Raw genomic sequence first — 26079 nt, 5'->3', positions numbered from 1 at the left:
AAATTAAGTCCACATCGACTCACTGATTTTAATCTGTAGATCAACTTACTAGGAGCTGCGAGAAAGCCTCGTTTCTTCTCGTTCGCCTACGGTAGCCGTTAAAAACTGGTTTTAGAATTGAAAACCCCGTCAAATACTAAATCCGTTATAATAATAAATGAAAAGCACCAGTTTGCTTTCGTTCTACAATATTACTTTTATTGCTAACCGGTTCTCGGCTTACAAGGCCATCTTCAGAAATTTACTTGTAAGCCGAAAACCGGTTAGCAATAAAAGTAATATTGTAGAACAAAAGCAAACTGGTGCTTTTCATTTATTATTATAATGTTGTTATACCAAGAACCGACGGAAGATTCTGTTAATATGACTATCCGTTCTATAATCGTGTTCTTAGTGGCAAAGAATCTCAAAGCTAAAGATACCAATTGCGAAATTTGTGCTGTATACTTACGGAATCTCGTCGTCATTGTCTTCCTTACAAAGCACAGCCTACTGCCTTTACCCAACTGTTTTTCTATTCCGCTTGTAGTTCAGGATCTAGGTGAATTCTACGACTTGTCATTCTCATGAGGTCTCCAATTTTCATGATACTTTTGAATCTTTTTAGTGCTGAAAATATATAATTCTGTTCAGATATCTTCATTTATACATAGCAGATGTCACGTCCTTTTCTTACACCTTCCATAATACCTATTTCTTCTAATAAATACCTACCTATGTTTGTTACAAAGCGTGTATTTTTAAAGACTTTTCCTACCTCTGTTAGGTGACAAAGATTATCCACATTCAGGGGCAATCTTCCTTTGGCTATCAAAATGGCCATATGTGTTTCTGGATTAACATCACTGTGTTTTTCTAAAATCTTCTTAATTACAAACACATTGTCCATGAGTGTATGATATGATATAAATCAATTTCGTTTCCCAGAAATAACAGCTTCTGTAATATTTTTCTTGTGGTCATTAACTATCGTTGAGTATAGCTAGTAGCCAGAGTTCAGAAGAATGACGCCACGATAGTTTCAGTAGATATGTTGTGCATCATTGGTGTCCTTCGTGTAGGAGTGATAACACGGATGTTCACAGCGCTGACAGAAGTTGAAGGTGGGCTGTGCTGTTTGCCATGACGATTTTCTGGAAGTTTTGGCCCTAAATGTGAATGAAGTTACGAAATTGATAAATGTATTCAGTGTCTGTAATATCGATAAAATCATATTCTTTGTAAAACTGTGTTTGACACCGGCGATGTCGGTCAGAGACGTTAACTTTGCTTTGTCAGAGTACGTCGGATAACGGCAGTAGCAGAGTGTGTTGAACAGTCTGGCAAAGTATTTGATTTGAAAGGGATGGAAGCTGGTCTGCTGTGTTGTGGAGGCAGCATTATTCAAAAAGGATTTTGTAATAATATGTTTTAAGGGAAGATAGTGAGAAAATGAAATTATATTGAATGAACTTTTAAGGTAATTTAGTTTTTTTATATTTGTAACTGTGTAGCTTGTTGTTGCTAGAACATTGCGTATGGTTGAAGTTTGCTGTAGAAATTTTGTAATGGAGCATATGGTCCTGTCTTATAGTTGAAACAAGTGTCAGGGGAGGCAATAGTATACAGGGGAGTTATTAAGAAATATTTTGCTAACTTGTCTAGACGTGAGGACCTTACGATAAAGTGTATTGTTGTTGTAGCTTAATGAAGCACAGCTAAACTTGTAGCCTTTCTTCTCATTTAACAGTAGTTAAGATTAGTTTCCCATTTTCATTTACTTGCTCAATCGCATTGCACATCGCGAACTGTGCACTGACAAGCGGTTATGAAAAATGGTAATATACTATCTTGCACTGCACATAGCAAGTACGATTAATGAAATTTGATTTTTAACAGTCACATCATTATTCCTGGTAGCAACAAGTTGCGGAGCAGATGAGCGTTCAGTGCGCACAGATAGGCCAATAAATTTAAGTACCACCAAAGTTCATGTTCCAATGTAAGGCACGGTGTTTGGCAGAGTGTATTTGTGAAAATAATTTCAGTATCACTTCAGAAGTTTTGTACCAGTAAAAGATCTTGTGAATTTTCATCCAGTTTTATCAGGAAGTCAGATGCGTTAATTTTTATGTTAATATGCTGTTTAATTATAATAACAGTTCCGGTACAGTGATTTTTTATGAGACTAACGACAAAGATTAGTAATATTCAGGGCCAACGTTTTTAACTGAGTAAATTTGTTTTGCACTGAGATGGCGTATGTAAATTTCATTGAAAACGGATTGCCCTCTCACAGACCAATTGTTTGATGTACGGGCTAGTGTGTATCTTGCATCGTGTAGCGTGAGATCCTGAAATTTCCCTTTAAAATAAATATTCACATAGTTACGAACTTCACATTGACGAACACGAGGTTAAAAAAATAAGTTGCTTCCAAAAATGATCGTCCGTTTTCCGTGACCAACGAAATGATGAGGAAAACTATCCAAACAATTTGTGGTAACCGTCTTTTCAGGATGTATCATTTGTTGGACAATTACTTGCATGTTTCTCGGATTGTAAGTAATTTGGTACCAATAGTTCTGTGCTCGTTGGGTTAACAGTCACGTGGTAGCATTATATTCAGAGGGAGTTAAGTAACTCATGAAGAGAGATGATAAATGCTTAAATCTGACTGGTGATTATGTAGAGAAGTAATGCAAACATCTATAGTAAATCCCCACTAATTCCTTCCCTTCCTGACAAAAAATAAATAAATAAAAAATTGAAACGTATGTGAGTTCCTAAGGGACCAAACTGCTGAGGTCATCGGTCCCTAGACTTACACATTGCTTAAACTATCTTACACCACACACACCCATGCGGGAGGACCCGAACCTCCGCGGTAGGGGCCGTGCAATCCGTGACATGGCGCATCAAACCGCGCGGCCACTCCGCGCTGCTTCCCTTCCCCTCCTATCCACCTGTAGGCCGGAAAGGTTCCAGATGGTAAAACCATGAAAACATTGGTATAGGTTTAAATGTTGATGTGTCACTTAATGGTTCAAATGCCTCTGAGCACTATGGGACTTAACATCTATGGTCATCAGTCCCCTAGAACTTAGAACTACTTAAACCTAACTAACCTAAGGACAGCACACAACACCCAGCCATCACGAGGCAGAGAAAATCCCTGACCCCGCCGGGAATCGAACCCGGGAACCCGGGCGTGGGAAGCGAGAACGCTACCGCACGACCACGAGATGCGGGCTGTCACTTAATAATCGTTCTTCTGTTTACACTCTTGAAATAGCTGACTAATTCGTATGAGCATGAAGATTTTTTAAGTAACTGTCTACAGATGTTCATTCTGAGTGGAGATTTAATTCACACTCAATCTTTTTCCAAACATGTTTAAACATTCGATGACTCGTGACTTCATCTACTCCGAGGCTTGAGACACACTGTAGTTCCTACCACATGCTGCCAGTTCTCTTGCGGGAAATAGTCGTCCAGTTCGTTCTATTTCTGTCTTTCAGTCAGTTTTTCTTGACGACGGTTTTCGTTTTCCGGAGAGTCTGAACACCGGTACGTTGAAACGAACAGCGGAGGAGTGGTACTCAAGCGTCAACTTTAGGTTACAATATCTCCGGATGTAATTAACATTTTACAATGCAACAAACGGCACTGATTACGTATTTGTTTATATGTTCAGATGTGCTAACAAAACTAACGGGGTTCTATTTAAAAAAACGTATGTTTGTGTAAAAAAACGTACTTCCGTGCATTTTTGTATGGTTTGTATTAAACAATTACACTAGCCCCTCTCCTCACATTCGGTCTGTGGAATCGGTTCGTCAGTATTTGATGTGTTTTACGAAATTATCCAGCGGTAACGTTAGGTGAGTCACCCTGTATATGTTCATATCCGTGTGAATCCCATAGGGGGATAGGACGACATATACAGACGGCGGTAATATCGTGTACACAAGGTATAAAAGGGCAGTGCAATGATGGAGCTGTCATTTATACTCAGATGGTTCATGAGGAAAGGATTCCGGCTTGATTATGACCACGCGATGGGAATTAAAAGGCGTTGAAACCGAAATCGTAGTTAGAGCTAGACACATGGGGCATCGTTAGGGAATTCAGTATTCCTAGATCCACAGTGTCAAGAATGTGGCGATATGACCAAATTTCAGTTATCACCCGTCAGCACAGACAACGCAGTGGCCCTCACGTAACGACCGAGAGCAGCTGCATTCGTGTGGAGCTTTCAGTGCTAACAGATAACGAGCACTACGTGAAATAACCACAGACATCAATGTGGCAAGTACGACAAACATGTCTGTTAGGACAGTGAGGCGAAATTTGGCGTTAATAGGCCATGGCAGCAGACAACCGACGCTTGTGCCTTTGCTAACAGCACGACAATGTTTCCAATGGCTCTGAGCACTATGGGACTTAACTTCTGAGGTCATCAGTCCCCTAGAACTTAGAACTACTTAAACCTAACTAACCTAAGGACATCACACATCCATGCCCGAGACAGGATTCGAACCTGCGACCGTAGCACGACAATGCCTGCAGCACCTCTCCTGGGCTCGTGACCATATCGGCAAGACGGCTGGAGAAGCGTTACCTGGTCGTACGAGTCCGGATTTCAGTTGGTGAGAGCTGCCGGTAGGATTCAAGTGTCGCGCAGCCTGCATGAAGCCCTGAACCCAAGTCGTCAACAAGGTATGTGCAAGTTGGTTTTCTGTTTTCATGGAACTGAAACGGTCATTGACTGGGAATGGTTACGTTCGCCTACCTGGAGACCATTTTCAGCCATTCATGGACTTTGTGTTCCCAAACAACGAAGGAATTTTTATGGACGACAATGCGCCATGCCACCGGGCCACAGTTGTTCGCGATTGGTCTGAATGAAATGATCGTACATCATTGGTGGCCGGGAGACCCCATGCGGGGTGTTCAGCCGCCGAAAGTGCAAGTCCTTTTTAGCTGACGCCACTTCGGCGACTTGCGAGTCAATGATGATGAAATGATGATGAAAGACACACAACACCCAGTCATCTCGAAGAGAATATCCCTGACCCCGCCGGGAATCGAACCCGGGACCCCTTGCGCGAGAAGTGAGAACGCTACCGCAAGACCACGAGCTGTGGACATTGGCCTGAAGAATATTCTGGACAATTCAATCGAATGATTTGGCGACCCAGATCGCCCGACATGAATCGCATCGAACATTAATGGGATATAATCAAGATGTCGCTTCGTGCACAAAATCCTGCACCGGAAACATCTTCAGCATTCTGGACGGCTATAGAGGCAGCATGGTTTCAGTATTTCTGCAGGGCAAAAGGAGGTCCAACAAGGCACTGAATCGTATCCTGTGACTTTTGTCACCTCAGTGCAAATCCCGCTGACTTTAGTGTAATTATTGACTGTGAATAAAAGTATAATTTCTGTTCGTCTCATTGCGTATTTCTTTCATTTACCTTCCGTACTGTACTGTAGCAACACTATGTGAAGAGTTGCCCCAGAATTTGGCGAGAGTACATTTGTAGAGAGAACTAGCTATTAATTTACACAACAAACGGATGTTAAATTGCAAGAGAGTGGTGAAATTTGCATCTCATCGCCTCTCAGGCCCACAGTGATTCAGCACAGTGAGTCTGACGACCTTCCATCTGGGACCCAATACAGATAGCGATGACAACGCGTCAAGGTCTCGCGGCGCGGCCGCGTTATATAAGCGGCGTGCAGCGACCGCGCTGGCAGTAGGACACCGGCAGCCATGGTGAAGGCGCGCAAGATCGTGATCGCCCGCGTGTTCCAGGGAGAGCCGCGGCTCCAAGACTTCCGCATCGAGGAGGAGGACCTGCCGGCTCTCCGCGATGGCCAGATACTCGCCGAGGCAGTCTACATCAGCGTCGATCCCTACCAGAGGGCGTACAAGAACATGCACCAAGTCGGCGCCACCATGATCGGCTCACAGGTGAAGTTTCTTTCATATGCCTCCGTTGCTAACCAATTCTAATTAACTCGCACTAATTACTGTCCTGACAGAAGAACACCATTGCGAATGACAAAATTATTACAGGTACGCCATACTGAAGAACACAAGTCCACACACACACGCTCACAAATAACATCACTGACTTTCCATTGGCACCCCCTGTTTCTGTTCACCACTGATGCAAAAATAAAATAAAAACAATTTGCTGTGCTGAAGTCAATGAATCAATTTACTTTTGGGTAATGACAGATGATAAAACTTTGCAAAAAATGTCGTACACGAACGAGTTCAATTTTTTGAAAGATAAAAGCCTTTTCAGGCGTTTTGACAGACACTCGTATTTCACTTTTATCTTTTTTTTTTTATTACTTGATTTAAGTTTGGAAATTTGTCGTAAGTTCCTATGCGACCAAATTGCTGAGGCCATCGGTCCCTAGGCTTACAAACTACTTAATCTAACTTAACCTAACCTACGCTAAGGACAAACACAAACACCCATGCCCGAGGAAGGACTCGAACCTTCGACGGGGGCAGCGGCGCGAACCGTGGCAGATTTAAGTTGCTTACAGGCGATGATGAATGAGAATAATATTATCACATGCTTATTTCTAATAAGTAACAAAGCTGAAGTAATCAGATCGATACTGAAACTGCTTTGTGAGTTGGTATTAATCTCAAATGATAACATTATGAATAATTAGTTTGTTGGTGTACGCCTTTTTTTATTTACTTGATCATAAAATGATAGACATAAATCTATCGTTAACTGAATGCGATTTTTGCCGTGGTCCTTTAGTTACGATCAATTTTATCTTCTCCTTCTTCTGTCCTTCAAGACTGACTCGTTTGTGCCTCTTCCGGCTTCACCTTTTACTGCCACCTCTTTCTGGGCCATCGTACGTCCCTTCTTCCTCTTGGCTGGTACAGCGTGGCCACTCATTCTTTGTGGGTGATGTTAGCATACAGTTTTATTTTGTTCAGTCTTTTCATTAGCGTTATAAATATTTAGTTCGTTCCTAACAACTTCATTTCTTATGCGGTCTTCACTGGAAACAACTCTCACTTCCCTAAAAAATCTCATTTCTGCTGCTTGTGGTTTGCTTTTATCTCGTTTTTAAGGATCCATGACTCTCTTCCCTACAACAGTACACGATCAATTCATATGTCGTTAAGTAAACCATCAGTCTCACTGTATAAGAAAGTTGCCATTACTGTTATACTGTAAAAGTCATCTTGTTGTGAACTGCTACTTATCACACATATTGATTCGACATTTACAGATGTTTATGGTCTATCAGAAATATCCAAATTCCGTGTGTTTAGAAAAATAGGAATAGCCTGACTTGTATTTACGTTATTCTTAATATCGTTGACAACTGGCAAGTGCGTTATACGATCTTTAGTCAACAGTTACTTTATGTAATACCATTCGCTGTGACTAACTGACACTAGTCCAATCACTCCTTGTCCATCGACATATTTCATAAGCTTTATGTAACAAGAAATATTTTATTTCTCTGAACCGACATCTTGCATTTTCCTAGAAGACGTGTTGTCAACAGAATCGTATCACTCTTTTGAATACATAGCAGTTGATAAGAGTATAGCAGCCCTTCGGTTCAAGGTTTAGTTTCTTCTAACTTACACTACAGCTTTCACCCGGTTGTACAAACGCAGAACAGTATTAACTGATGTGGTATCTACGTACAAAAAGCGTTGTTAGATCACTAATTCACCTGAAGACGAATAGAACGACAGGTATCAATGGCCTGGGGGGGAGGGGGGGGGATATTTTTGGGTTCTGGAGAAATGTAGGATCATACGAGAAAATTTATCTTGGCAGATAGATTCAAAAACGGCAAAACAATATTTATAGCATTTGCATATTTAGAAAAAAAACAATGACAATATTGACTGGAATACACTCTTTGGAATTAAAAAGTTATCTAAAATAAAATACGGGGAGGGAAATGTATTTAGATTGCACAGTAACCAGACTCCAGCTGCCAAGAAGAATACGAAAAGGAAATCAGTAACTGCCTCTCCATCATATTATTCAGTCAGTACACTGAACAAGCAATGAAGGAAACTCAGGAGAAATTTGGAAAGGAAATTAAAGTTGAAGCAGAACAAATAAAAAACGCTTCAGTTCTCTGACAGCATTGCAGTTCTACCAAACAGTGCAAAAACTTGGAAGGTTATTTGAACAAATGGATAGTGTCTTCAAAAGAAGTTGTAAGATGAATATTAACAATAGCAAAGCAAAGGTAACGAAGTGTAGTGGAATTAAATCAGGCGATGATGAGGGAATTAGATTATGAAACAAGATACTAGAAGTAATAGATGACTTTTACTATTTGGACAGCAAAATAACTTACGATGGCAGAAGTAACGAGAATATAAAATGCATACTAGCAGTAGCAATGAAATCTTTTCTAAAAATAAGAAATAGGGAGTGGAAACAGTTGTCGGGTGTGAGGTCGAATGTCGTTGTGAATTTCGACAATATTTCATCAAACGCAACCGAATGACACCTTCAGGTGCGCCTAATACATTGCTGAGTAATGAATGTTATGACTGTCATAACTCAGCAGTGAGTTCGACGCACCTGCAGATGTCAATCAGCTGCGTCAATGAAACATTATGGGTATTTCACCACGACAATCGACCTCCCTTCCGACAACCTTACCTAGTAATCCGTCGGGTAAGCCTCAAGCAACGCAAGAAAAAGGGTGATATCGAGTACAAATTTAAAAGTCTGAATGTCTTAGACGATAGTATTTGCTGGATTGTAGTAGCCTTATCTGTAATCGATTCGTGTAGAATAAACAGAGTAGACATGAACAGAATAGAAGCTTTTATGTCCGATGTTACGGAGAATGCTTAACATTAGATGAGTAGACTGGATAACTGATGAAGAGAAACTGAATCGTGTTGAGCAGAAAAAAGTGCATGAGCACAACTTAACTGTAAGATTGGATCACGAGGCATCAAGCAATAGTCAGTTTGGTAATTCGGAGAAGTGTGGGGCTACAAATAGTAGAGGGCGGCCAGTGTTCGGCTATGGAGTTTCATACGGACAAAGCTTGCATTAGGTATGCAGAGATGATGAGACTTAATCAGAAGGTCTAGCAGATACAGACGCATCAAATCAGTCTTTGGAATGAAGACCACGAAACAGCATATCATTAAATATTACCGTGTTGGCAGACTATATTTTACCATACACTACAGTGTGACGTTAATATTACGAAAGTAAATCGATGGAAAGTACTGCGTGATAACTATTGAACTGTATGAAATTAAATCGTCATTACTTCTGAACGGTTTGCGTTAGCACGTTCAAACTGTACGGTTGGCCGCAGGGCACGGTGGGAATTGGTACACAGATGCATGGTTTGGTTTAGCGAAGAAGCCCACTTTCATTTGGATGGGTTCGTCAATAAGGAAAATTGGCGCATTTGGGGAACTGAGAATCCACAATGCGCGATCGAGAAGTCTCTTCACCCTCAACAGTTGACTGTGTGGCGTGCAATGTCCAGCCATGGAATAATCTGTGCGATATTCCTTGATGGCAAGGTGGCTACCGAACAGTACGTGAAGGTTTTGGAGATGATTTCGACCCCATTACCCAACGTGACCCTGATTTAGACAAGATGTGGGTCATGCAAGACAGAGCTCGATCCCATCGAAGAAGGAGAGTGTTTGACGTCCTCGAGGATCAGTTTGGGGACCGCATTCTGGCTTTGGGATGTATAGGGGCCACTGGCATGAGCCTCGATTGGCCGCCATATTCTCCGGATCTGAATACATGCGATTCCTTTTTGTGGGGCTATATTAAAGACAAGGTGTATAGCAATAACCCCAAAACTATTGCTGAGCTGAAACCAGCTATTCCAGAGGCCATCGACAAGATCAATGTTCCGACACTTCAGCAGGTCATGCAGAATTTCGCTATTCGTCTGTGCCACATCAACGCCAATGAAGGCAGTCTTATCGAACATGTCATAACCTATATCCGAATATATGTAGTAACGTTTAAATGTTGAATAAGGTGTGTGCACGCTGTAGTTTGTAACTAATTTACGTTTTTTTCATATAGTTCAATAATTCTCACGCTGTAATTCCTTTCTGTTATGCAGTCTGCAGTAGATCTTTCTCGAGCGCTTTGTAGAGAACTTGGGTGGCAAGAAATCAACAAGTGATTGAGAACTCTGAAGAAACTTTCAAACGCCAAGATCGCTAGTAAAGCTGATACAATGTCAGGAACGTATAAAATGATTAATAAGTCACGGCTTTGACAGTAACAAATTACCAGTATGTGGCTGTGATTTCAGTTTCATGCAGACTGCATTCCACTGTTTTACGGCATCCACACTATCATGGAACACACAGGTTATTATCTGAGTCACAAGTAACAACTAAAACCAAGGTTATTCTTATAAAAGTAGCATTGTAACTTTCAATGTCAGACGCCATCTGTTGACAGACGTTCGTACTTCGTTCTGGGTGCCTTGTGTCTCAGGCTATCGATGTATAACCTGTCTATGGTCGAAGAAGTGGTCCACGTATTCTAAACACAAACTCGAACTGTACTGTACGGCAGATTATGTTATCATTCTCAACATCCACCATTAATATATTCAAACTTGTTTCATTACTAAAAAATTTAAAGCCAAATGAAGAACACATTTAATCCATACTTACTACAGACCGTTTAGTTGGGGCAAAATTTTCTCTGTGCACAGTCGTGTCCAGTTCTCAAGTAACATTTGTTTACCATGTGGTAAAAGTTATGTAGTACTCCTGTCCATTATCTGAGATACGTTTTCTGACTTTGCCTTGCAGTTTTAGATTTTGTGATGAAAAGTGTGATAAACGAAGCAAATTGGGTGAACGTAAACATCAGGCTACGATGTAGGTCAATCTTTTACCACAACTTTTATTTGCCATTTTCATTCGTTAGCTTCGCCAATTCAAAAGCAAACTATCGCCTTCCAACCAAATCCAAACATCGGGCTACGCTAGAGATCAGTCTGTCTCAGTCTGTCATTACAACCAAGATTTTGTGGAGTTCTAATATCACACTCTAGCATGTCAGCAACAACTGAGGATGAATGGTTCTAAATACGAGTATTAACTATATCATCTCACCTAACATTTTGTCTCGTCGGTTATCGAAAACGCTAACGTTAAGTCTAAACAAGTAATCGCCTTTACAAGCGAGAACGTATGGCTCCCGTCACGTTGTCACAATCCACCTGGCTAGGTATACCAGTCAGCAACGCACTTGTCAGTGACTGTTAGTCCTTACAAGTTACTAATCACAATGTAATAGGTGAGGCGATAGCAGCAGGAATATTTTAATGTTGGTGGATTGTGGAGTGATGTGTTGTGGTCTTCAGTCCTGAGACTGGTTTGATGCAGCTCTCCATGCTACTCTATCCTTTGCAAGCTTCTTCGTCTCCCAGTACCTACTGCAACCTACATCCTGCTGAATCTGCTTAGTGTATTCATCTCTTGGCCTCCCTCTACGATTTTTACCCTCCACGCTGCCTTCCAATACTAAATTGGTGATCAGAACATGTCCTGCCAACCGATCCCTTCTTCTAGTCACGTCGTGCCACAAGCTTCTCTTCTCCCCAGTTCTATTCAATACCTCCTCATTAGTTATGTGATCTTCATTGTGATCAGCATTCTTCTGTAGCACCACATTTCGAAATGTTCTATTCTTTTCTTGTCTAAACTATTTATTGTCCACGTTTCACTTCCATTGTGGAGGGATACAGGTTGTGAATTCGCAAAACTGGAACAAAACACTACTAAAAATACCAGTTATTGCAATTAACAGAAATCACTGTTGCCAGGAAGTCACAGTTTACGCTGTCTCTAAAGGTATGTGTGCTAATCTCTGCCCACAGGTGGCCCGAATCGTGGAGAGCCGTGCTGCGGACTTCCCAGTGGGGCGGTACGTGGTCGGCTACTGGGGGTGGCGCGACCGCACCGTGGCCGACGTGGGGCCGGATGCGCCCTACTTCATGTCGCCGGTCATGCTGGTGCCAGACCTGGGGGAGCTGCCCCTCTCCCTCTCTCTGGGGGTGCTGGGCATGCCCGGAATCACGGCCTACTTTGGACTGCTGGAGATCTGCAAGCCTAAGGAGGGAGAGGTCGCCGTAGTCAGTGGGGCAGCAGGTGCTGTGGGGTCCATAGTCGGGCAGATAGCGCGCCTCAAGGGGTGCAAAGTAATTGGCTTCGCGGGATCAGACACTAAGGTAAGACACCGCTTCCATTTGCGATTCCTGCACCTATGACGCTGTGGTGTGCGTACTGTAAGACCTTCAGTACACACACCATCAGATTATTTGACATGTCGCTCTAACGAAGTAGTTGAGTGTCAGCAATATGTCTCGTGGTCTTATCGTGGCGTGTTTATCTTCTGCCGTTAGGTCGGACGATAGAAATGCCACTTGCATGCTTAGAGTAGCAGATTGACAGTGACCAACCTAAAACAGAACTTGATTAATTTTCACACACATTTATTAAAATAATAACAAACATAAAAATTACTTAACTTGGTTCTGGATGCTATTTACAATTGACAATCTGAAGTTCCTTTGGTATTGGTACGTTAGTCTTATTCTCACATATATCTCTGATACTTGACAAAAGTGTGTATACATTTATCTTCATGGCTATGTACAGGAATATAGTAATCGTATTAGGCGCAGACTGAAACTTTACTATAGACTGGTACAGACAAATGTAGACTGGTACAGACTAATGCAGACTTGTATAGATTAGTGCAGACAAATGCAGACTGACTAATCGGAGGTCTGTACACTCGTTATAATACCACGTGCATTCGTGTATCACTGCGCGAGTGTGATCTGCGAGGAGAAAAAGTTCTACTTTAGCAGCAATCTCAATGGCTGCGTTACATATTAATACACGGATCTGCGGAAGCAGAATTTGGTCTGTCTCTATGGCAGCGCCATCTCGTAGTGCGGAGATGGACGAGCGCTGTGCCTGCGCTGTTGTGCTTAGTGGGGCGCGCTCTAGTGGGAAAGTTGTGTATGCGCTGACTACGTGGAACTATGTACACAACAGACGCAGGTGAGGTCAGTGCAGCATAATCTCATCAGATCAGTGACACTTGTTCGTAAGTACTGCTGACTTTTCCTCAAAATCCTTACATTCTTCAGACATAGGAAGGCTGCCCAGAAAGTAATGCATCCCATTTTTATCTCAGCTGAAAACAATGCTACGAATGGGAAACGTTACGTATGTATTATTTGAAGTCTCCTGAGTGAGCGCGCCAAGTATCTGTCTCTTCCGACGGATAGCGTAGCTGCATTTCAAAGTGGCGTCTGAGGGTGACATACGTTACAAGCAATGTGCCGCCATTGAATTTCTCACTGTAGAGGAGAAACAGTGGGGAATATTCACAAACATTTGTGCAAAGTCTATGCAGCATCTGCTGTCGACAGGAGTACAGTTAGTAGCTGGGCACGGAGGGTGAGGTCATCAGAAGGTGGTTCGGTGGAGCTCGACGATTTGCAGCGGTCGGGGAGACCATCCACGGCTGCCACACCTGACATGTTGCAGCGAGCTGATGTTGTCATTCACGAGGACAAATGGACAAATGGTTCAAATGGCTCTGACCACTATGGGACTCAACATCTGAGGTCATCAGTCCCCTAGAACCTAGAACTACTTAAACCTAACTAACCTAAGGACACCACACACATCCATGCCCGAGGCAGGATTCGAACCTGCGACCGTAGCAGTCGCGCGGTTCCAGACTGAAGCGCCTAGAACCGCTCGGCCACACCGGCCGGCTTCACGAGGACAGACGCATTACGACTCGGTAGTTTGCGCTGCATCTGTCAATCAGCAAAGGAAGTGTGGATGCAATTATCTGCATTTTTGGATATTCAAAAGCGTGTGCAAGATGGGTCATGCGGTGTCTAACGGTGGATCACAAATCGCACGGAAAAAAACATTTTGTCTTGATTTGCTGCAACGTTTTGAAGCTGAGGGGGAGGCCTTATTGTCCCAGATTGTGACAGGTGATGAAACCTGGGTTCACCATCTTGAGCCCAAAACAAAACGACAGTCGATGGAATGGCGCCGTTCTCTTTCCCCGCAGAAGAAAAAATTCGAAGCACCTGCTTCCGCCAGTAAGATCATGATCATCGTGTTCTGGGGCTGTTAAGGTGTGATTCTCATTGATATGATACCAAGAGGCGGTACCATTAATTCAGGAGCATATGTCAACACATTAACAAAACTGAAGACGCGCTTCCGGCGACTTAGGCGCCACAACAATCCAGCAAATGTTTTGCTGCAACACGATAACGCTCGGCCCCACACAAGTATGAGGACTGCTGAACGCATCGCAGAACAGGGTTGGACAGTGATACTCCATCAACCCTACAGCCCTGACCTACCCCCTCGGGCTTAACACTTGCTTGGGCCAATAAAAGATGCCATTCGTGGAAGACACTTTGAGGACAATGAGGAGGTGATTCACACAGGGAAGCACTGGCTCCGTCACCAGGACAAGCACTGGTACCGACAGGACGTTTTGCGCTGGAGGAAGACCATAGAACGGGATGGAGATTACGTGAAAAAATAGGGTATGTAGATAAAACACCATTCTTTCGTGCGTGTAACTCTCATTATGTCCAATAAAGAATTATTGAAGAAAAAAAATGCGGTGCATTAATGTCTGGCAACCCTCGTACAAAGTGTAGATAGAGACATGTGCATTGCCTGGTCAACCGTATTCGGACACCTCTATGTAATGGGAAATTGACGACTAAATGTCGCTAGAGGCAGACGTGCCAGCATAAAAGGAAGTGGGGAGAGAGCGACAGCAGGATTTATCAGTCGGGAGAGCTCTGTTACTTCGAATTTGAAGTCGAAAAGCGATGGAACAGCCACAGTAAGCCGAGACCAGGCAGGGCTCACACACTGAGAGACAGGTACCATCGAATATTGCGGAATGAGGTTATAAAAATCGCGTGAAATCAGCGATAGATTTCACTCGTCAGTTCCAAAGTGCTACCAGCAGTACGGCCAGCACATTGGTTGTGCACAGGTAGTTAACAAACATGGGGTACAGTGATCGAGCAGCTGCTTATAGGCCACACGTTTCTGCAGTCAGTACAAAGTGACACTTGGAGAGCTGTAAACAACAACATCACTGGATAGTGGATGAAACTGATGATTTGGAGTAATGAATCACACTATACCTTGTGACAATTCCGTGGGAAGTTTCCGGTTTGCTGGATGCCTGGAGAACGTTCCTGTGATCAGCTATTACCAACAGTAAAATGCGGAGGAAGTGATTTTATGCTACTGGGGTGTTTGTCATGGTTATGGAGTGGTCCCCTTACTGGGTTTAAGAAAACACTAAATGCGGAAGGATACGAACACATTCTGCAATATTGCATACTGTGTGCAGTAGAGGTACAGTTTGGAGACGATGAATGTTGTATCGGCGTGACACTACACTCTGCCACAAAGCAGCGTCCGTGAGCCCATGGTTTGTGTACAATAACGTTCTTAAAATTGACTAGCCTACCCAGAGCCCCTATCTGACCTTAGTGAATCACCGTTAGGACGTCGACTTCGCACCAGATCCCACTGACCAACTTCACTATCTTCTTTCGTTACTAGGAGGACTTCTCGCAAAAACTGGGGCCTAAGCCCCAGGGGTATGCACTGGAAATACACCACAGTGGTTAGACCTAGGATTTCATATGGGGCCATAGTGGGGTGAAAGAAGGTAGAACAGCGGGTTGCTGCTAAAGAGCTTGCTAAGGTGCAGAGATTGACCTGCTTAGCCATGTTGTTGTTGTGGTCTATGTTATTTGTTAAGAAGAAAATACTCATGTATATGAACCATGTTGTTGTTGTGGTCTTCAGTCCTGAGACTGGTTTTATGCAGCTCTCCATGCTACTCTATCCTGTGCAAGCTTCTTCATCTCCCAGTACCTACTGCAGCCTACATCCTTCTGAATCTGCTTAGTATATTCATCTCTTGGTCTCCCTCTACGATTTTTACCCTCCACGCTACCCTCCAATACTAAATTGGTGATCCCTCGATGCCTCAGAACATGTCCTACCAACCGATCCCGTCTTCTAGTCAAGTTGTGCCACAAACTCCTCTTCTCCCCAATTCTGTTCAATACCTCCTCATTAGTTATGTGATCTACCCATCTAATCTTCATCATTCTTCTGTAGCACAACATTTCGAAAGCTTCTATTCTCATCTTGTCCAAACTATTTCTCGTCCATGTTTCACTTCCATACATGGCTACACTCCATACAAATACTTTCAGAAACAACTTCCTGACATTTAAATCTATACTCGATGTTAACAAATTTCTCTTCTTCAGAAACGCTTTCCTTGCCATTGCCAGTCTACATTTTATATCATCTCTACTTCGACCATCATCAGTTGCTTTGCTCCCCAAATAGAAAAACTCCTTCACTACTTTAAGTGTCTCATTTCCTAATCTAATTCCCTCATCATCGCCCGACTTAATTCGACTACATTCCATTATCCTCGTTTTGCTTTTGTTGATGTTCATCTTATATTCTCCCTTCAAGACACTGTCCATTCCGTTCAACTGCTCTTCCAAGTCCTTTGCTGTCTCTGACAGAATTACAATGTCATCGGCGAACCTTAAAGTTTTTATTTCTTCTCCATGGATTTTAATACCTACTCCGATTTTTTCTTTTGTTTCCTTTACTGCTTGCTCAATATACAAATCGAATAACATCTGGGAGAGGCCATAACGGGCGGAATTAGCAGCACACCAACCGCTGGAATGGAAGCCATGCTGGATATGCCTCCACTTCACCTTTGGGTTAAGATGGAGGCAGCAGCTGGGGCATACAGACTTAAAAATGGCCAAAACTGGGTCTCATTCAGATATCCAGAATCACACACTAACATAGTGAGTGAGGTAAATATAGGTATGGCCAGGGAAATAACTCCGAACTGCTTCGACAAGCCTTACAACATAATAATTGGAAGTAGGGAGCAGTGGAAGAAAACAGTTCGACACCGTACGAGGGACATTGTTTGGTTCACCGATGGGTCGAAAACAGATCAAGGCGTCGGGGCAGGGTTGTACGGGGTTCAACCAAGACTGGAGAGCAGCATGTCTCTAGGGAAGCTGGCCTCTGTATTCCAAGCCGAAATTACTGCAATTAGAGCATGTGAGGAGGAGTATATGAGGTGGTGCTACAATGATCGTAGCATCTACATCTATTCAGACAGCCAGGCAGCCCTGAAATCATTGGCAGCTCCTGCAACAAGATCTAAGATTGTTGCAGATTGCCACAGGGCTCTGGTGGAGCTAGGGGGAAGCAATAGGGTGAACCTAGTGTGGGTCCCTGGCCACTCAGGGACCTGTGGCAATGAACAAGCCGATATATTGGGTAGGATGGGGGCAACAACTCCATTTATTGGACCGGAACCTGTCTTGACAATCATCAAGGCTATGATCAAATTAGAACTACTGAACTGGCTTAGGAAACAGCATGTAGGATATTGGACCATGGTTCATAAACAAAAACATGGTAAGGTAATGATGCCCAAGCCATGTTTTAAAAGAAGCTCTGTAATCCTGGGATTGAACAGGAAAGAGATCAAACTCATGACTGGACTGATGATCGGCCATGGGAACTTCAAAAAACACCTACACACAATGGGTATAATGGAAGAGGACCCTAAATGAAGGATCTGTGATGAGGGTGAAGAAACTGCATCACACCTAATCTTTGAATGCATGGCATTGGAGAGTAAAAGATACAGAATCTTCGGGACAACTAGACTTGAAGAGATTGTGTCTAACAAAAAACTGGTAGAGGGACTCTTTGCACTATTTAAGGGCACTGGTTGGCTTTACTAGATAGACAGGGAGCGATACCGCACGATAAACCTAGTTTCGGTGCGGGCAGTGGCGGGTTAGACCTAAGCTGTTTTAGCTCTCCTGTTAAAATCAATCAATCAATCTTCTTTCGTTTCGGTTCTTGAGGAAGAATGGGATGGCGTTTCTTCACAAATACACACCTCACTAAAAGTGTCCCTAGGAGGTTTCAAGCTGTCATAAAGGCGAAGGGTGGACACCTCCAATATTAATGTCCATTAATAGGTATCTGGATGCTTTTGATCAGATGTTTAAGGTCGCACCTCCATTCAACGAGATTATGTTGGCTATTTTCAAAAAATTGTATGATGTGTCACTCGTACAAAAGCATATTGTTTGGTTGGCCGGTATAAAGAGAGCTTGAGAGATGAAGCGTCGTCTTTGTATTACTATCGGTGAATATACATATGAAAAATAAGAAAAAGAGAATGAAACTGGGCGTGCGTTCACAGCCTCCACTCTTCTCTGGAGACGTCTCAAGGATAGATGTTGATGAGCAGTACTCACGTGTCTTCACTCCGTACTGTACTGATGAACCATAAACCGTTTGCACTCAGTCTCTCAAGCACAACAGCTAATTTTAAAGCTCGAAATCTCATTCTTCACGAATATTCTAACCACGTACTATCTGGTCGAGTCTTGGCGCATTATCATTGTTTCCAGGCCACAGTGTAACACTGACCCGCTAAGGACAGTAGAAAAAAATGACTACTTATGTTTCATTAACGATAATTACGTAAGTAAATTCAGAAAAATTACACTCTGTGGTTGTTTCAAAACCCCGACAGACAGTTCATTGTACGTACTCATCGCATACTTGACTTATGTCACAATACTCGTACTTCTGCTGTGTCTGTGTGTTCTTGCACTGCAAACGTCTACTGTAAACGGGAGATCTTATGTTTATTACTGTCTTTCTTTGAAATTAAAATATCGACAAAAATATACAAAATAGAAATGTAATACAGAACGGGGAAGCATGCAGCGACGCATCATTTTTTCCACATTAATGATCTGATCTCATCGCCACCTATACGAAATTTTTGGGGGTAATATAAACAAAAGTGGTTAGTTACAAGGATGTACCGGAATCTGTTGTTAGCTATTGAATAGAGCGTCGAGTAACAAATCCAGAAGTTGTCATCTTGAGGTTGAAGCTCTTCTGTCTGTGTTCGTTTACAAACAAATAATAGATGTATACAGAGCTCTCTATAATGGAAGTGTGTTCCCCGCCCTCAAAGAACTATCAGACAACACCGACCTATAAGCTCCCCCCCCCCTTTCCCTTACACACACATCTTTGTAAAGAAAATACATAGAAATAAATGAAAATAAAATAAATAATTAGATAAAAAAGTAAGTAAATAGATAAAACTCACACCCATTCACACACACAAAAACACACACACACACACACACAAAAACACACACACACACACACACACATACATGCATGCACGCACACAAATCTTGCAAATAGAATTAGTTAATATTAGGTCGACCATAACATCCCAGGCGTAAAATTTCGAAGTAAATAACTTTTCTACATTAAGATCTATCTGGTGGCAAAAGACAAGCCGCGAAAGAAAACAAGTGCAATAAAAAAACATAAAAACCCAGGAAAACCACTGCATATAAATAGTAAATACTGTCTTCAAAACCCAAATTTATATGTTTACAAGTACATAGTAAAGAGCAATTTTTCCTGTTTAATAGAAATAAAATAAAGGCCCACTGATGATTCTCAATATTCAGCGAAACATATGTGGTAAACAGGAGAAAAGGTAAAACTGGGTGTTTGTGAAGTTGGACCCCCTCCAAAAACTAATCTATTCAGAAGTTAATGAAGGAAGAATGTAGTTGAAATAATAAGACACTAAACAACGCAGTTTTACCATTCCAGTAAAAATGAAAGGCAAGGCAAAAATTATTGTATGATAAACATATGCCACCATAATCAGATATCTATTAAAGCTGCAGAGGAGAAGTGCTAATTATGACCTATTTGTAGCAAAAATTGTGTCGTTCATCTTGAATGATTTGGGAAAACGAGTGAAAATCCGAATCAGGAGCCGGCCGAAGTGGCCGTGCGGTTAAAGGCACTGCAGTCTGGAACCGCAAGACCACTACGGTCGCAGGTTCGAATCCTGCCTCGGGCATGGATGTTTGTGATGTCCTTAGGTTAGTTAGGTTTAACTAGTTCTAAGTTCTAGGGGACTAATGACCTCAGCAGTTGAGTCCCATAGTGCTCAGAGCCAGCCAGCCGAATCAGGAGTGGATGTCATTATAGTAATTAGCTGTAACTTATTTACACAATGTGAAAACGTCCTCTTGTAGCGATATAACTGGCCTCTCTTCCGCAGGTGAAGTGGCTGAAAGAGGAGTTGGGATTCCATCACGCATTTAACTACAAGACGAATGACGTCACAGAGGCGCTGAAGCAGGCGGCACCTGACGGCGTCGACGTGTACTTCGACAACGTGGGCGGCGAGATGAGCAGCGCAATCATCAACAGCATGCGAGAGTACGGTCGCATCTCCGTGTGCGGCGCGATATCTGGATACAACGAGTCTAATCTCCCGAAGGCTACCATCATCCAGCACGCAGCCATATTCAAGCAGCTCCGCATGGAGGGATTCATGTACATCCGATGGCACGACCGCTGGGGAGAGGGCATCGGACAGCTGATGCAGTGGATCAGGGAGGGGAAAATCAAGTACCACGAGACTGTTACCGACGGCTTCCAGAACACTCCCAAAGCCTTTGTTGGCATGCTGCAAGGAGAGAACCTAGGGAAAGCTGTTGTTAAAGTCTGAAGCGTGAAGCATACTTCCGTACTAGATTTGGGCGCATGAGCAGGGCCAAAGACAATTTGTTACAGTATTTTGTGCAGTGAATTACAAAAGGTAGCTGGATGACTGGGACAGAATATTCTTTCAGAATTTGTTTGTGCTTTCATTTTTGTAAACTAAAAAGAAATAAATTTTATAGAAAACCTTTTGTGTGTTGTGTCCATTATTTAACTCCACAGTCAGATTATATGTCCCAGCACGCAATTGTCGCAAAAACAACATAACTTAAGTGCTGCACACCAACAACTATAAGAGCATGATACGATAGAAAATATTCATGTAGCTGGTTAATGTTTGTGTTCTTAAGTAATAGAACCCAAATATGAAGTCCTCGACAGAGAGTGTTCATCAGAGACAAGGGTACCGTCAGGAGTGCCCCAGGGTAGTGTGATAGGACCGTTATTATTTTCTATACACATAAGTGATGTGGCGGACAGGGTGGGGAGCAATTTACAGTTGTTTGCTGATGATACAGTGTGTAAGGTAAGTTGTCGTGGTCGAAACACTATAGAATGAAACAAGATGACTTACAAAAAATTTCTACTTGGTGTGATGAATGGCAGCTAGCTCTGAATGTAGATAAATGTAAGTTAATACGAAGGAGTAGGAAGAACAAACCTGTAATGTTCGGATGCAGCGTTAGCAGTGTCCATCTTGACACTGTGACATCTTTTAAATACCTGGGCGTAACTTGCAAAGCGATATGAAATGGAACGCACATATGAGGATTGTGGTAGGAAAGGATAATGGTCGACTTCAGTTTACTGGGAGAATTATGGAACAGTGTTAATGCGACCTATTCTTGAGAACTGCTAGCGTGTTTGGGATCCCCACCAGGCCGGATCAAAGTCAGGCCGCTAGATGTGTTACTGGTGGGCTCAAACAACAGGCAAGTTCTATGGATGTGCTTTGGGAACTCAAGTCGAAATCCCTGGAGGGAAGGCGACGTTCTTTTCGGGGAACACTATTGAAAAAATTTAGAGAACCGGTATTTGAAGCTGTATGAATGCAGAGTCTCGCGGTGATAACATTGAATAAAATGTTCTCGGGTTTCCAACCGTGTCAATTGCTTAAAACTACACGAGCTTTCGGCCAAGCACTCCTTGGCCATTGTCAAGTGTTATGACTGCCAGTGGGCTGTTGGTGTGCCCTTATATACGCTAGCTGCCGGCTGTGACGTCACTGGTGCCCGTGAAATTGCCATATATGGGCATGTTTTGAGTCAGCGTTCGATGTGCCCTCATCAAGAGCGCGATCGCTGGATCCCACGCAGTGCTGAGCTCCAAGCCACCGTCTCTATACAGGGTGTTTGTGGTAATTTTTATTTCAGTAGCTTCCTTTATTAAACTGTCCCAGAAGCCGTTAGTGCGAGCCACGACAGAGGTATCGCCAAATTTTATGTGGTGACCGTTTTTTAACGCATGCTCAGCTAACGCAGATTTCTCTGGATAGCATAGGCGATAATACCTCTCTTGTTCTTTCCTGCGTTGTTCCACAGTGCGCACTGTTTGTCCGATGTACTTCTGGCCACACTCACAAGGTATTCCGTAGACTCCAGGTGTTCTGAGACCTACAGCGCCTTTAACTGGTCTCAGTAATTTGCTGATTTTCGTTGGAGGCCTGAAGATTGATTTGAACTTGTGTCTTTTCGTCATGCCAGCTTTGCATTATTACTAGAAAGGATTCACAACACAAGGCAATAGCTGGATGCAAATGGACGTCCTATTATGGTCTTGCACCTGCAGTTATCAAAAACACTCACAGCTTTGGACTGGGAATGGGTCGACGCTGCTACGGTATCTCAACAGACGTCAGCACAGAAAAGAACTACAGAGAAGCAGAAAGGAAAGTTCGGCCGCCTTTCGCAACAACAACATGGTGCGGACCACAGATCTTCAGAACGCACCGTCATCAACTTGACGGCGAGAGATATAGACGCGGGTGCAATGTCGGCACTTAAGAAAGGACTTAATTTCGCACCTTCCCCGAGGGACATTCCTGTCTGTGAAGTAATAAGCGGTGTTGAACAGGCAGTCCACAATCTCCCACATGAAACAGCGGACGAAATACGGCGAGAACCCAGCTTTATACTGGCAAAGGCGAAGTTACGAGCATCCAACATGACCAGGGCTGAGCGCAACGGCCTTCGAGCACTACGTAATGATGAAAGCATTGTGGTACTTCCCGCTGAGAAGGGCAATGCCGCCGTAATTATGGAGTTCGAGGACTATGATACGAAGATCTGTGCGCTGCTGAACGACGATACTTATCGGAAGCTCCCTACAGAGAACTACAGATATAAATGAAATATTGAAATTGTTCAGCCAATTTAGTAGAAAAGTCTTAAAACTACAGCGAAACCTGTATAATTGTGGCCAGTCCTAGTCCGAATTATAGAAAGTCGGGATCACATAAATGTTTTCTAAAATAGTTATCTGCAGCTGTAATAATGAATCTAACAAACCGTGGACGTAGTAGTTAAGTTGAAATGTAACATTATGCGTCTTTCTCATTCTTCTGAATGATAACGATATCATCAGCAAACAGAAGAACATTTGTAATCTTAATTCCTTTGTTTATATTACATTTTCATTTACAAAGAGTGAAGTCACTGTAAATAACAGAATGAATAGCAGAGTGCCACGTCCTTTTCTTTCTCCTTCGTTAATAACTATTTCTTCTAATAAATTCCTACCTATGTTTGATACAAAGCGTGTATTTTTAGTCTGTAATATTTATCTTGTATCACTAACTATCGTTGAGTATAGCTAGTAGCCAGAGTTCAGAAGATATGTAATGATATCAGAAAAATGTGCGACTGGATTAAATGCGTTGAAGTTTGCAATGCAAATTCAAACATTTAACAAACTTGATGAATACACTACCGCATTTTAATACCCTTTTAAGCGATCAAAGAGATAGAATTTAGCGTAACTCATTATGTAAGCTTGAGAAAGCAAACTGAGCAGGTTTCTAAATTGTTGTGTCCCTGTACGCAACACAGATATGTATGTTATTCGTTGTCGGCCTGTGAAGATACAGAATTTTTTGCGAAGTGTAATTCTGGATTAGTCGCGTAATCATTAGGCGTATGAAGTATCTGTAGCCTGTGGCCCCTCTTTTCTTAAGTTTAAGACTTTTTACGTAGTAAATTATGGAATATTACAGAGTTTTATGTCATTAGCATTTCATACGAAAGAAAGTATTCTTGATAACCATTTATGAACAAAAGGTGCAGTACGACCGCATTTCAGCTTCGTGTAGGATTTCATTGTTATAGCTATATAAAAGTAATCATAATCTCCCACCACGTACAATATTTAAGCGTGAATAGTAAAATTACAAAAAAACAAATTTTTTATTAGTTAGAACCCTCATCGCCGTATATAAATGAAAAAAAAAAAAAAACGTTTCTGCAGCAAATATTATAATAACGTTAATGATGTTTAAAAAATACATGAAAGAGTCATTTTAATGCAAAGGACATTTGTTTTGTGTTGCATTGTTGTTTGTTTGAGGCACTTCTTGAGCGGGGCACGGCGCTTAGATTTAAGGGGAGCCTCGGAGTAGATGAAGTCACGAGTCATCGGATGTTTAAACATGTTTGGAAAAAGATTGAGTGTGAATTAAATCTCCGCTCAGAAGGCACATCTGTAGACAGTTACGTAATAAATCTTCATGCTCATACGAATTAGTTAGCTATTTCAAGAGTGTAAACAGAAGAACGATTATTAAGTGACACATCAACATTTAAACCTATACCAATGTTTTCATGGTTTTACCATCCGAAACCTTTCCGGCCTACAGGTGAATAGGAGGGGAAGGGAAGCAGCGCGGAGTGGCCGCGCGGTTTGAGGCGCCATGTCACGGATTGCACAGCCCCTACCGCGGAGGTTCGGGTCCTCCCGCATGGGTGTGTGTGGTGTAAGATAGTTTAAGTAATGTGTATGTCTAGGGACCGATGACCTCAGCAGTTTGGTCCCCAAGGAATTCACATACGTTTCAATTTTTTATTTATTTATTTTTTTGTCGGGAAGGGAAGGAATTAGTGGGGATTTACTATAGATGTTTGCATTACTTCTCTACATAATCACCAGTCAGATTTAAGGATTTATCATATCTCTTCATGAGTTACTTAACACCCTCTGAATATAATTCTATCACATGAGTGTTAACCCAACGAGCACAGAACTATTAGTACCAAATTACTTACAATCCGAGAAACATGCAAGTAGTTGTCCAACAAATGATACATCCTGAAAAGACGGTTACCACGAATTGTTTGGATAGTTTTCCTCGTCATTTCGTTGGTCACGGAAAACGGACGATCACTTTTGGAAGCAACTTATTTTTTCAACCTCGTGTTCGTCAATGTGAAGTTCATAACTATGTGAAAATTTATTTTTAAAGGGAGATTTGAGAATCTCGCTACACGATGCAAGATACACACTAGCCCGTACATCAAACAATTGGTCTGTGAGAGGGCAATCCGTTTTCAATGAAATTTACATACGCCATCTCAGTGCAAAACAAAATTACTCATTTAAAAATGTTGACCCTGAATGTTACTAATCTTTATCGTTAGTCTTACAAAAAATCACTGTACCGGTACTGTTATTGTAATTAAACAGCAAATGAACATAAAATTTAACGCATCTGACTTTCTGATAAAACTGCATGAAAATTCACAAGATCTTTTATTGGTGCAAAACTTCTGAAGTGATACTGATATTATTTTCACAAATACACTCTGCCAAACACCGTGCCTTACATTGGAACATGAACTTTGGTGGTACTTAAATTTATTGGCCTACCTGTGGGCACTGAACGCTCATCTGCTCCGCAACTTGTTGCTACCAGGAATAATGATGTGACTGTTAAAAATCAAATTTAATTAATCGTACTTGCTATGTGCAGTGCAAGATAGTATATTACCATTTTTCATAACCGCTTGTCAGTGCACAGTTCGCGATGTGCAATGCGATTGAGGAAGTAAATGAAAATGGTTCAAATGGCTCTGAGCACTATGGGACTTGACATCTGTGGTCATCAGTCCCCTAGAACTTAGAAGTACTTAAACCTAACTAACCTAAGGACATCACACACATCCATGCCCGAGGCAGGATTCGAACCTGCGACCGTAGCGGTCGCTTGGTTCCAGACTGTAGCGCCTAGAACCGCACGGCCACTCAGGCCGGCTGAGGATGACACGGCGGCCGGTCGGTACTGTTGGGCCTTCTTGGACTGTTCAGGCGGAGTTTCTTTTGTATATGATCGAAAATTCATTTTAGAGGAT

The 26079-nt window shown here is 42.3% G+C and overlaps 1 protein-coding gene across 1 annotated transcript; it reads left to right on the top strand.

The window, feature by feature from the left end:
• The first annotated feature begins 5758 nt into the window (after window positions 1-5758).
• On the top strand, window positions 5759-20928 carry LOC124622197 (prostaglandin reductase 1-like). Its single transcript, XM_047147848.1, has 3 exons — window positions 5759-5962; window positions 11905-12255; window positions 20295-20928. The coding sequence occupies exons 1-3, from the start codon at window positions 5762-5764 to the stop codon at window positions 20745-20747; spliced, it is 1005 nt and encodes a 334-aa protein (XP_047003804.1). The 5' UTR covers window positions 5759-5761; the 3' UTR covers window positions 20748-20928.
• Window positions 20929-26079: the final 5151 nt, after the last annotated feature.

This window comes from Schistocerca americana, chromosome 7 (genome assembly GCF_021461395.2).
Source record: "Schistocerca americana isolate TAMUIC-IGC-003095 chromosome 7, iqSchAmer2.1, whole genome shotgun sequence".
Classification (NCBI taxonomy): domain Eukaryota; kingdom Metazoa; phylum Arthropoda; class Insecta; order Orthoptera; family Acrididae; genus Schistocerca; species Schistocerca americana.
The sequence above is the reverse complement of the archived record's forward strand: the minus strand, read 5'-3'. Positions and strand labels throughout refer to the sequence as shown.

Coding starts and splice junctions, on each gene's coding strand:
- LOC124622197 (XM_047147848.1), top strand. CDS start 5,762: ATGGTGAAGGCGCGCAAGATCGTGATCGCCCGCGTGTTCCAGGGAGAG. Junction 5,963..11,904: donor CCACCATGATCGGCTCACAG/GTGAAGTTTCTT, acceptor CTCTGCCCACAG/GTGGCCCGAATCGTGGAGAG. Junction 12,256..20,294: donor TCGCGGGATCAGACACTAAG/GTAAGACACCGC, acceptor TCTCTTCCGCAG/GTGAAGTGGCTGAAAGAGGA.